Source organism: Xiphophorus hellerii, chromosome 1 (genome assembly GCF_003331165.1).
Source record: "Xiphophorus hellerii strain 12219 chromosome 1, Xiphophorus_hellerii-4.1, whole genome shotgun sequence".
NCBI classification, from domain to species: domain Eukaryota; kingdom Metazoa; phylum Chordata; class Actinopteri; order Cyprinodontiformes; family Poeciliidae; genus Xiphophorus; species Xiphophorus hellerii.
Genome location: NC_045672.1, coordinates 3,328,236 through 3,340,416, shown reverse-complemented (window position 1 = coordinate 3,340,416; position 12,181 = coordinate 3,328,236). Strand labels below are relative to the sequence as shown.

General features: G+C 39.6%; 1 protein-coding gene and 1 long non-coding RNA gene across 3 annotated transcripts in view; one reads left to right on the top strand and one right to left on the bottom strand.

Moving 5' to 3' along the window:
- The window catches only part of LOC116720590 (uncharacterized), a 957,300-nt gene that overhangs the window by 538,461 nt on the left and 406,658 nt on the right, over positions 1-12,181 (bottom strand). The gene's annotated exons all lie outside the window — the stretch shown is intronic.
- LOC116720296 (plexin-B1-like) overlaps positions 1-12,181 on the top strand; it is a 77,219-nt gene that overhangs the window by 60,721 nt on the left and 4,317 nt on the right. For both annotated transcript variants that reach the window (XM_032563462.1, XM_032563453.1), the window contains 17 exons: positions 1,515-1,651; positions 1,777-1,950; positions 3,057-3,291; positions 3,380-3,622; positions 3,752-3,928; positions 4,717-4,865; positions 4,954-5,054; positions 5,137-5,354; positions 5,430-5,608; positions 5,703-5,769; positions 6,855-7,001; positions 7,268-7,442; positions 7,804-7,907; positions 8,568-8,652; positions 9,554-9,726; positions 11,445-11,605; positions 11,815-11,962. In XM_032563462.1, coding sequence (XP_032419353.1) covers positions 1,515-1,651; positions 1,777-1,950; positions 3,057-3,291; positions 3,380-3,622; positions 3,752-3,928; positions 4,717-4,865; positions 4,954-5,054; positions 5,137-5,354; positions 5,430-5,608; positions 5,703-5,769; positions 6,855-7,001; positions 7,268-7,442; positions 7,804-7,907; positions 8,568-8,652; positions 9,554-9,726; positions 11,445-11,605; positions 11,815-11,962 — 2,673 coding nt within the window. The remainder of the gene's footprint in view (positions 1-1,514; positions 1,652-1,776; positions 1,951-3,056; positions 3,292-3,379; positions 3,623-3,751; positions 3,929-4,716; positions 4,866-4,953; positions 5,055-5,136; positions 5,355-5,429; positions 5,609-5,702; positions 5,770-6,854; positions 7,002-7,267; positions 7,443-7,803; positions 7,908-8,567; positions 8,653-9,553; positions 9,727-11,444; positions 11,606-11,814; positions 11,963-12,181) is intronic.

The window sequence follows — 12,181 nt, the reverse complement described above, 5'->3', positions numbered from 1 at the left end:
TAATTGAAACACGTTATATTAATTTCCACTGACTTTTTTCAAGCCCTTATAAATGTGAATTCTGATAGATTTCTACTAAAAACGAATGAAAACACAACATTCAAGATTAGTATTATAGTAAACCAATAAAAAAACTTGTTTTAATATACAAATATGGACTTAATGAAAAGTATATTCAATAGATGCTTAAAGGTTGTCATTTTCAAAAGGTAATATGACCTTACTAGTGACTTTCCTCGACATTGTCTACTTAATGTTACTGTACAGGTATGCTAATGATATTGCAAAGTATGATGTTCAGACCAGTCTGATACTATCTGTAGAAAAAGAAACAACAACAACAACAAAAAGGAAATTGACCATTAAACCTACCAACTGTTGGTGCCAGTCAAGTGTTTGCAATGACTGCCAGTTATTCTTGCTTTTTTTTTTTTGGCTCACTTTTATTTTAGTCTAGCTACATTTAAGGGTAGCTAATTAAGGATTTGTTTATTGATATGAATTGTCTGAATGAATTGTGAAGGTGACTCCATCTTGAATGTCTTTAGATGTGTTGCTTTTTGAGATCTTTAGGCCTACTTCATGTTGTCAGAAAAGTTCTCTCTCAGTAAATTGGTTTTGTTCAACAGAAGTAGTAATCAGACTAAGGTGTTGCTTGGAAAGTTAAAGAAATATGGTTGACCAATGGTTAATGTTGTCATCTAGGGTTGGCTTGAATAATATTTGACTTTTTATAAAGAAAAATATGTATAATTTAAAAACTACAGTTTTGTTTTGTTATAAGCCAAGTTATCTGTCTGATACATTGGCTTGATGATCTGAAGCATTTAAGTGACAAAAAGCAAAACATAAGACGTCTTTAGGGGAGCAAATACTTTATGGTACTGCACACACTCCCACACACACATATATATATACAGTATGTATATATATATATATATATATAGATATATATATACACACATGAGGAAGAACGCTGTAATGGACTGAAACTGGCAAAGCAGGACCTTTCTGAAAAGCGGGGTGGGCGGAGGTTTTGTTTGTGTTTTAGGGAGAAAAACACAAATACTTCATTTGTTGAATGCAGTCCTAGTGTGATGTGGCGTGGACCGAAAACAGCATTGGGACAAATCATGCATGAGCAAAAAGCTTTTAACAAAACTGTCCAATTAGGGGAAAAGCAGCTCCCCCTGCGGCTCTTCTTAATTAGTGCCTGATGAAATGTAAGGGAACGTCTGCAGTACAAGAGGAACAACTTGTCTGCTAATTTACATAATCGTAAAACACCCGTATCATTCACAGCGACCCTAATGAAACCACCTAAATGACAAGCAGCTTAATTAATATATTACATGGCTGTGAGGCAAACTTCACGTCTTTCCCAAAATTCCCTGGTGTCTTGTTTTTATATCCCCAATAAATCACATGCTCAGTATTGGATTATTGACTGCATTTCTTGTCCTTTTCATCTTTACATCGTCCACTGCTCCTTCTTTTCTTGCCTCTATCTCCAGAATCCTGTACTCAGCAGCATTTCTCCTTTAAGAGGGCCCAAAGCCGGGGGATCATCCCTCACTATCAAAGGTCGGAGACTGAGGACCGGGCATCCACGTGAGGTTGGAGTCCTGATCGGAGGAGTTCCCTGCATGGTGTAAGGGCCCCCAGGAGGCTTTTTAATTAAGAAAGAAGAAAAAAACTATTGTGGTAGACAAACAATGCATTTGATTTGTGTGTGACTCCGTGGAGGAGATGAAAGAAATACTGTTTCATGTTCAGGATCGACATCCAGGAGGATCAGATCAAGTGTTTGACCAGAGGCAGCAACAGAACGGGAGAGCACGGCATCACGGTGCGCTTTGGTGGAGCAGAGCGCCATCTGCAGGGTTTTATGTATCATTACACCCCTAACCCCAACATCACAAGGGCAGCGCCGTCCAAAAGCTTCCTTGGGTACTGCACTCCACTATTTCCATCTGTTTGTAAAAGATAAGAGAATGATTTTAATTATAATTTACTTTCCCTTTGTGGCTATTTTAATTTTTATTTGTCATTTCTAGATAACGATATTACGTCTAAAATTCTAGCGTACTTCTGGTTTTAAATGTGTTTGAGTCTAAATACCAACATTTGTACCAATGCTGGAAATCCTCGAAAATGCTTCAGTTTCATATGTGTTTTTAAGGTTGAGAAAGTGCTTCATATTCAAACTGCACAGTTTTTTATTAAAGTGTTCTCTAACATTGGATAAAAAGCTTATATTTGAGAAGCATAATTTATGGTTGAAACCAGTAGGTCTGTCACAATAAGCAATAAATCAATTGCATAATAAATCAAAACAAGGTCAATAGTTTCCATTTGCATGACTTATTGTTTTTCTCTTTTCTCTCTTTCTACCACAAACTGGATGACCAAAGTCTAAAGCCTGTTGTTTGGTCTGAACTAGTCCTTTTTCTGAAGGACAATTTTGTTTACAGAGACTTAATAACTTTATTTCTTGTTTTTATTGTTTCGCTTATCTATTTTGGATATTTTAAATGTCTTCTAGTCATGTAAATGTTCATTAGAATTAAAATTTTATGGATTTTTGAGATTGTGCTCTTGCGTTATTATGCTATTATCATTATATTGTTTGAAAATTGTCTCAAAAAAGATTAGTTTATCGCAGTAAGTTCTGGGACAATTTATTGTCCAGCAAAATTTGTTATCGCTACAGGCCTAGAGACTGGAGATTCTCATACACCTAATAAAAAGACACACAGTTTTCCTCACTGTCTGAAGTTAAATCAGACTCAACTACTGTTTTACATCAGTTAGACTGACCAAATAGAATCTGTTTTATAAATGCCTTCAGTGTGTGTGAGAGAAAATTCAAATCATCAAATTTTGTTATATTTTAGCTTATCTATTGTAGTATATAGAATACTATCACAGGACATTAGTAATAACAGTAATTTATGATATAAGTTAATTGAAACTTTCTTCTTTGGAAGGAAAGTTTAAAAACTTACCATGAAAATGCTTGAATTTGATTGTGTTAAAATGTCGTGTCCTCACAGCGGAGGGAGGATCATCAGAGTCGACGGCCACAACCTGGATTTGGTCCAGGAGCCAAAAATGAGAGTGACCCTCAGTCCGCCCGATGCTCTGCCTCCGAGACGGAGAAGGAGCGTCGGAAAGAAGATTAAAGTCCACCTCAACAGAGGACAGACCCAACGGGGTCCACTGAGGAGATGGAGGAGGATTGTTCCAGAAGCGAACTGCCCTGATGGAACGCTCTGCCACGTAAAACACGTCAGTTTCAGCTGGATTTCTGTCTTCACCTTATGGTGTCATTAAAGGAGAGGCTCAAAGAATTTAAGCTCCCTTTTCTCCCCTTTAGCACGAATCCCACTGCAAGGTGCACAACGCAACGCTCATCCTGTGTCCGACTCCTGCTGTGGGTCCAGAGGCCACAGAGGCCAGGGTCAAAGTTCACTTCCTTTTGGACAGCCTCCATTTTGACTTCAGCACGGTGGGTGGCGAAACGTTCAGCTACGAACCCAACCCCAAGCTGTTCAAGTTGAACAGGAATGACCCAAGCAAGCCGTTCCACCACAAACCCGGCAGCGTCATCTCCGTCGAGGCGAGTCCCACAACATCTGCTTCCTAACATCCTTTGCCTCCAACTACTGGTTGCACTAATAAAGTTTTTAATGCTCACAAATCTGCTCACAAAAGTCAGTCTGTTAACATTCCTCCTCCTGTTTTTTAGGGAGAAAACCTGGATCTGGCCATGTACAAGCAGGAGGTGGAGGCCTGGATTGGAGGGGACCTGTGTGTGATGAAGACTCTGTCACACAATCACCTGTACTGTGAACCACCAGCTACGCAGCCCTCCATCACAGCCAATAGGAAGCAGGACGGCCTGGAGAGTTTGCCTGAGTTCATTGTGAGTGAGACAGAGAGAACTGGGGTCACAGTGGACATACAGTACATCTTACCTTATCCAGGGCAACTGGGCTACGGTACCTTCAGAAGTTGCCTTATTGGTAGATAGAGCCCACCCTTGAGATTGTGTAATTCAGTCTCAGAATGAATCCAGCTGGTCTGTTTCTGGCCTCAGAGGTTTGTTAGAGAATAAACATTGTGATGAAAACAAAAGAGCACAGCATACAGGTCAGAGAGGAAGTTGTGGAGAAATTTAGAGTTGAGTTAGGTTAGAAAATAATATCCTAATAAGCTTTAAAAAATTCAGAGCTCTCTCCTGAAAATGGAGTGAGTATTGCACGACTGCAAGCCTATGAACATGCAGGATTCATATTTAGTCATAAAAAGTTAAAAATATAGAATTTATGTTTACCAATTTCAAACTGAATATGGAAAGAAATGTTGTTTTGTCTTCCATCCAATGAAGGACGAAGGGTTTTACATTGGTTTATATCTTAAAGAGCAGTGTTATGTGCCATTTTATAGCACAATCAAGTAACTATGTTACTTTCAGTTGTTATGCAAATGCTGTACACATCATATGTATTAGTATTACTTTATTTCATCATGCATAATATGCATGTTTATTAAACTTAAAAAACACAACACACTATTTACAATACAATGGCAATGCTGCAGAAAGACAGAAGTGCAATAATAGCAGAAATGTTAATAAAAATTAGTAAAATGCGATTAGTATTTTAGATAAACCAGAGAAAAAATAAACATCTGTGTAAATGGTGCTTTCAGGTGAAAATGGGGAATCTGAACTTCCCCCTGGGAAGAGTGAAATACGACATCCAGGCCCAGTCTACGTTTCCTCTGGAGGCTCAGGTGGGGGTGGGGGTGGGAGCCTCCGTCGTGGCTCTTATTGTGGTCATCATAGTGCTGATATACAGGTAACCATGGTAACGCTCTGATCAGAGTAGACTTTGACTCTGTTTCTTGACCAGAGTGTGACCTGCGCTCTGTTTCTGTTTTCATCAGGAGGAAGAGCAAGCAGGCCATGAGAGACTATAAAAAGGTCCAGATCCAGCTGGAGAACCTGGAGACCAGCGTCAGGGACCGCTGCAAGAAGGAGTTCACAGGTAGTGCCGTTTTCTCCTCTCAGCTTCTGCTCACCTCAGAGGAAGCTTAGCAAACCAGCTGACTTCCTCATTTGCTTTGTAGACCTGATGACGGAGATGATGGACATGTCCAGCGATTTGGTGGGCTCAGGGATTCCCTTCCTCGACTATCGGGCGTACGCAGAGCGCATTTTCTTCCCAGGCCACCAGGAGTCGCCCCTGAGGCGAGATCTGGACGTTCCAGAGAGCCGAAGACAGACGGTGGAGCAGGGCCTGGTTCAGCTGTCCAACCTGCTCAACAGCAAACTGTTCCTCACCAAGGTAAAATATTCAAATATTTTCTCTAGTATTGGACAAAAAGCAGTTGTTTTCACACCTACGTGTTTCCCCCCATAGTTCATTCACACTCTAGAGGTCCAGCGGACGTTTTCCCCCAGAGACCGGGCCTATGTGGCCTCTCTGCTGACGGTGGCGCTGCACGGTAAACTGGAGTACTTCACGGATATCCTGAAAACGCTGCTGAACGACCTGGTGGAGCAATATGTGGCCAAAAATCCAAAACTCATGCTCAGAAGGTGAGGCCTGCTTATCACCAAGCGAGCAGGTCATCTTTTTCCTCCCACCTGTTTGTAGTTTCTGAGAACTTTTTTGTTTTTCTTTCTTCTCCAGAACAGAATCAGTGGTGGAGAAGCTGCTGACAAATTGGATGTCCATTTGTCTCTACACCTTTCTGAGGGTATGTGATGCTGCATATTTATGCAGTATCACCAATTAAGGGCTTAATAACTGCTAAACATAAACCAAAGTCTGTATGGCCACTTTATAGTCATTGCCAATTTTTTTATAGTGATACAGATGTTGAGATTATTGCATAAAGTAATCAGATATATGGTGTGTGGGCGATTGCTTCTCATCCCTATCTTGAAATGAAATGTTTTAATTATTTGGATTACTTGGATTTTTTTTTTTAACAAATAAAATAAACACATTTAAGTCTTTCTTGTTTACTAGGTTACATCTGATTGGCTTTCAGATGGCATGTATTTATGTCCCTATCCCAATATTTATGTATACCAATAAATAAATAATGGGAACCAGTTCACTTTTTTCCACTTCCGGTACTGATATCTGAAGTTGAGTATCTGTCAATACCGATCTGATACAGAAGAATAATGCTGAATTGATTGAAAACATTTCTATTTTTAAACACAGACAACAGTAGGTTGACGACTTCGACCAAACATGTAACAACAAACTGCACCAAACCTTCTTTTAAATAGTTCAGATAGTCCAATTAGGAATTCTAAATCTAATGTAAAATAAATAATAAAGCATGATGTTGCTCACAGCACATAGCATAGAATTAGACTGAATAGACTTTCCCTTGTTGATCGGGTACATTGTCACTGATAACGGATCTAGATTTCATTTCAGTATCAAGAGCGATACAGATGTTAATATCGGATCAGTGCATCTCTAGACTGGGGTAGGGATAACCAGGGGAAATGGAGTTCAGCTCCCCTTTGAGCTCCCAACTCAAACCCAACCAGTGCAGTACAGATTCTGGTCCAGCCTTTGATTTTATTCATCAAATTTTCTAATAGCTACTGTACTGTGTTTTCTAACTGCAGCATGTCTGTTACTCAAGGTGTGGAGCCCTTCCACAGATCATCTGCAACTTGAATCAAACCTGAAATTTGATTCATTTGATGTGAATCAAATGTAGTTATCAAGGGTAGCCAGTCAGACCTGGCTGCCGAGGCAGAGCACAGTTGGCGTTGGAGGATTTCCTAAGTGAATAAATCCTTTCTGCTTGGCCAGGAATCAGCGGGGGAATCGTTTTACATGCTGTTCAGAGCGATAAAACACCAGGTGGACAAAGGACCTGTGGACGCCGTGACGGGAAAAGCCAAATATACGCTCAATGACAACCGGCTGCTACGGGAGGACGTGGAGTACCGCACGCTGGTGAGGATTAGCCCCATTGTGTTACCTGTATTGGAAATTTATATAATATTTATACAGTACCCAATAAAAATAGTCTTATACCTTGTTTTTTATTCATATTACAAAGAGATCAGAGTTGGATTGCACAGTCACACCTCCCCAAATGAACCAGATTTTTAGGGAGGAAACAAGCTATAGTTTGTTTAAAGTAGACTAAACAGGGCTGGTATGAATGCAGCCTAAACAGATGATCTTAGTGTCTCTAACAGCTTTCATCCCTCATCCAGACTCTGAACGTTGCCATGCCGGCCACAGCCGCCGGTGGAGCCGCCACCAATCAGACGGTTCCGGCGAAGGTTCTGGACTGCGACACCATCACACAAGTGAAGGAGAAGGTTCTGGAGCAGTCCTGGAAAGGAATGTCGTTTTCACAGAGGCCACACATCGACTCACTACATCTTGGTTAGAGCTTGTTTTCAAACTCTAAGTTTCCCTCAAAGTTTGAACGCGTCATTCTGCTGTAAGCTATGTGTGGCTGACTCTTTGCATATGTTAAATTATTTGCTTTATTTTGACACATGGTATTGTCCAGAAGGTTTTTCTGTCTTTTACCTAAAGGAGCGACTTTAAATGAAGTGGTTGCTTGTCGAATCATATTTTTATCTTGTGTAACTCAAGTTAAACTCAATACTTTATTATTATGAACTGTAGTTCAAGTTCATAATACCTTGTTAACTTATGTGCTTTGTCGCGTTACCTGGAAGTCTTAAATGCTCAATGATCAGCAGAAACATGACTTGTTGTGAACGTTTCTCTCCTGCAGAGTGGCGGGCCGGGGTCGCAGGTCACCTCATCCTGTCCGATGAAGACCTGACATCAGTAGTTCAAGGCTCCTGGAAGCGACTCAACACATTACAGCACTACAAGGTCAGTGCATGTCTCTAAACTGCTTACCGCGCCCTGCTGAAGTATTTATACCCTTTGACAGTGTTTTTTTTTCACATGTTTACTTTATAACCACAAATTTCTTATGTATTTCAGTCATATTTTATGTGAAAAACTAACAAAGTATTGAAGTTGAAGGACGGTTCCAAATGGTTTTTAGAATGTTTTACAACAAAATCTGAAAATTGTGACATGCATTTAAATTTACTCAATGCTGTAGCTCCGCCCATGACGCACCGCATCCAGGGACCAAGTTTTGTTCTATTTTTTCTTTTTACTTTTATTTGTTTTGTATTTTTCCGCATTGTATCCTGTTTTTTGTGTGTATAAAAACTAAAAATCACCCCAATAAATAAGTAATATAAAAGTAACCAGGGTGGCGCCAAAGATTCGGTTTGTGAAAATCATAATTCTAGTTATCATAATAACATACGATAATTATCAAAGTAAAGAGAGGCTTAACACAAATGCTTCTTCAAAATATTTAAAGCTACACATATTTTTCCTTGAAGGTTAGTGGTTGTAATGTTACAAAATGCAGAAATGTTGAGGGAGCAAATGCTTTTTGCACAGCTTTTTGTGTGGATGAGTGTTTTTTGGGGTGCATGGGGAAAACGTTTAACAACTGCGATGCCTGAGCAGGTCCCTGACGGAGCCACCGTGGCGCTCGTTCCCAGGAACAACAAGCATCACCTGCATGACAGCCACGACTACATGCCTGGAGAAAGTAAGTCACAAATGCACAGGAATACGGGCAAGAAAAATATTACAACATTGTTTGTGTTTTCCAACATATTTTGACAAATAGATATTTAGTAGCAATTTTAACAATACTGGGGAATTAAAGTAACAAAAATAAGCAAAGACTTTCTGTAAAATGTGATTTAAAAATTGCAATTTTTGGTGAATTATAAATTGGATCACCCTCCCCACACCTAATCCAACTGAAAAAAGCCAAGTCAAGCACAGCTGTATCACATCTGCCATGCAGGATTTGGCCGTTCAGCATTTTGAAGGTTTGGCCAGCTACTAATCTGGAGGCAGAGTGTCCTAACTTTTTACTGATTTAGTGAACACATTTTAGTTATTCTCAATAGTTGAATGATTACAACTAAAATTATAAAAAGACAAGTTTTTGCAGTCTCCTGACTTCTCGGAGGAATTTTGATAACATTTCTTTTCTACATAAGAAAATCTGAGCTGTTAGATTTTTCTTTTTACATGCCTGAAATAACCAGTGGGGGTCACTGTTGAGCTTTTTTTTTTTTTTTGCATTTGCAGCTTTGGTTACACTACTTAGACTGAAGTTTTGAGGCTGAGAATATGAAAATGGATATTTTTTTCGTAAAGAAGTCGATAAATAGATATTTTTGAAATGAGTTACAGAATGATAGTAAGGACAATATAGAAAAATGTGAAGTTTCCCAAAGGTGATGAGCATAAAAAGTGTGAAATATTTTTATTAATTTCATATCAGTTTTTTAAGCAGTAATATTTCTATATTTTATTATTATATACTATAATGATATATCATTAGCATACAACGTTAGATTTCAGATGATACAGAGATAATGTATTTAATAGTGAGTGTCAGCCCTCCTGACCCAGCTGTCCCGCCTGCCCTACAGAGACCCCTATGTTGGACGATGGGGAGGAGGGCGGGGTGAGGCTCTGGCACCTGGTGAAAGCCAGCGACGAATCAGAGCTGCCGAAGCACCGGCGGGGCAGCGTGAGGGAGAAAGGAGGGGAACGAGCCAAGGCCATTCCTGAGATCTACCTCACACGGCTGCTGTCCATGAAGGTAACGCGGCCCAGGGGGCAGAAATGAGATCTGCCTTTTGATTGGTGGAAGTTTAGATAACATATTTTGAGCTCAAACAGCCAATTAAACGAGTGCAGTCGATTAAACGCACTTCTATGATTGGACGTGGTCCGAAGCGAGTCGGCAGCATGAGCAGGAAAAACACTTTAAATGTCACCATTCCAGCCGCCACCAGCATTAGTCGCTTAAACATCAATAATATAATATTAGTCTTCCCCAGACGTCTTTAATGATTTATCACTGTCTTATCACTGACTTTGTTCTCGTGCTCCACTCCAGCCTAATGATGCAATAAAATGTCAGTAATGTTTCGCTCAGATGGAGCTTCCGTTTAAAAAAGAAAAAAAAAATCTGTCGTTTGCATTTTTCGCACCATCTTTCATATTTAACTCTTGTGAAGCGCAGCAGCCCTAACAAGCCACGGCCCTGTGCCTTTTTGTTTCCAAACTGAAACCTCCATGCATTGTGAACTAATGTGAGTTTCCATTATTAAAAGCATGTGAAAGATTCATTTTCATGATGTATGTGACCCAATGCATTGTTTTACTTTAAATGTTCACTTTCAGACAAACTTTGGGACCCAGTGGGCTGTAAGATCAAATTTATAATATGTCTAACAGTAAAATCTAAATTGTGTGTTATAAATCTACCACAGGTCAGAGGGCAGTTCATTGTCCACTGACAATATGTGGTTATAATTGGATTCTTGGGAATCACCTTGTTGGGTCTATTTTGCAGAAAAACTTTATTATTTTCTGCATGATTAGTATATCCAGGGCAAGATATTTGAATAAATTGTATACATTAAACTTTTGAGGAGAATGTAATGATTTCAAATAGCATCAGAACCAGGCATTTAGAGGCTCAGCAATCTGATAAAGAAGGCTGGTTCTGTTCTGGAGTCTACTTTCTACTACTGGATCAAAGAAGGATTCCTGGAAAAATCCAAATATGGACAGTTCTGATTGTCCTCTTCAGTATAAAGGGTGGTAATATTAGGAGGGTCATCACACATAAAACAGGTTTTTCTTGTATTTTGAAGGCAAAAGCTTAGATTAGTTTTGTTTTCATGGGAAAGTTATTTTAAAATGCTAAGATAACTGTCCAATGACAATATGTGGTTATAATCGGAGTCAATGGGACAAACATGGGGCAGAAGGACTAAAGTGTACACAAAGTGCATAACTTTTGTTCTATGTACCTTACAATAAAAGGGACAAAAACATTTTTTATTTGTTTTTTTTTTATGTCCTGGACAAGTTTCATAGAATTAACCTTTAATCTGACTGAGATATTGAGGGTCAAAGAAGCAGTAAAGCACAATGTCCCATTTTGCACAGCCAAGATCCCTCAAGGGTTAAAGTAACAGATGTAGAAGCTAAAGTTTTAGAAAAAAGGGGAAAAAAAACTTTAAAATCCTTTAGCAAGCCTGAAAAATACAGAATAGGACTCCTTTAAAGCACTACAAGAATAAGTAGCAGAGGATTCTACAAACAATCTCTAAATAAGTCAATAGTGTATTTTTGTTGATCCAAATAATTACTTAATGTTCATTCACTTTGTTTTAATTTAATTTAAATGGCCTCTGGTGTGGTAACCTTCAGATGTGAACTTTGAGGTACTTCCTGTCACCTACAGCCTGTTGTCTTTTAATTTGAAAGCCATTTCTTACCGTCGCCTTCTCTGCTCTCTCTCAGGGCACTCTGCAGAAGTTTGTGGATGATTTATTCACTGCTATCCTGAGCACCAGCCGTCCCGTGCCTCTGGCTGTCAAATACTTTTTTGACCTGCTGGACGAGCAGGCTCTGCAGCACAACATCTCAGACCCAGAGACCATCCACATCTGGAAAACTAACAGGTAGCTGAGGTCTGGATGTAGGGGAGGAGGGAGGGACACCTGACTGTTGCTGCTGTGTGGGCAGAGCTGCACATGGGTTATAGGGAGTCTTTTTCTTTCTTTTTTTTTTTTTTTGACTGACAAAAATTTTATTACTCATACTCACTGCTACAGATGTTTCTCTACTGTTATATTTGGTGATTTTATAGCCCCGTCATGTTTTCATCCAGTTTACCGCTGCGGTTCTGGATCAATATTCTGAAGAACCCCCAGTTCATCTTTGACGTGCAGACCTCGGATCATGTGGACGCCGTTCTGTCCGTCATCGCCCAGACCTTCATGGATTCCTGCACCATCGCTGATCACAAGCTGGGAAGGGTGAGGAGATCAGAGCCACTCCTCACAACACATAAACACCTCCTGCTGCCATCCTGTCATCTGTCAATCATTTCTTCATCCATCCACCCAATCAGCCTTCCATGTTTTCTCCATCCATCCCTTTATCTATTTGTTTGTATATCTACCCATTTGTCCATCCATCAATTTCTTTCTCTCTTTTTGCCGCTTTCTTTTTTCCTTTCCAACTTTTTCTCTTTT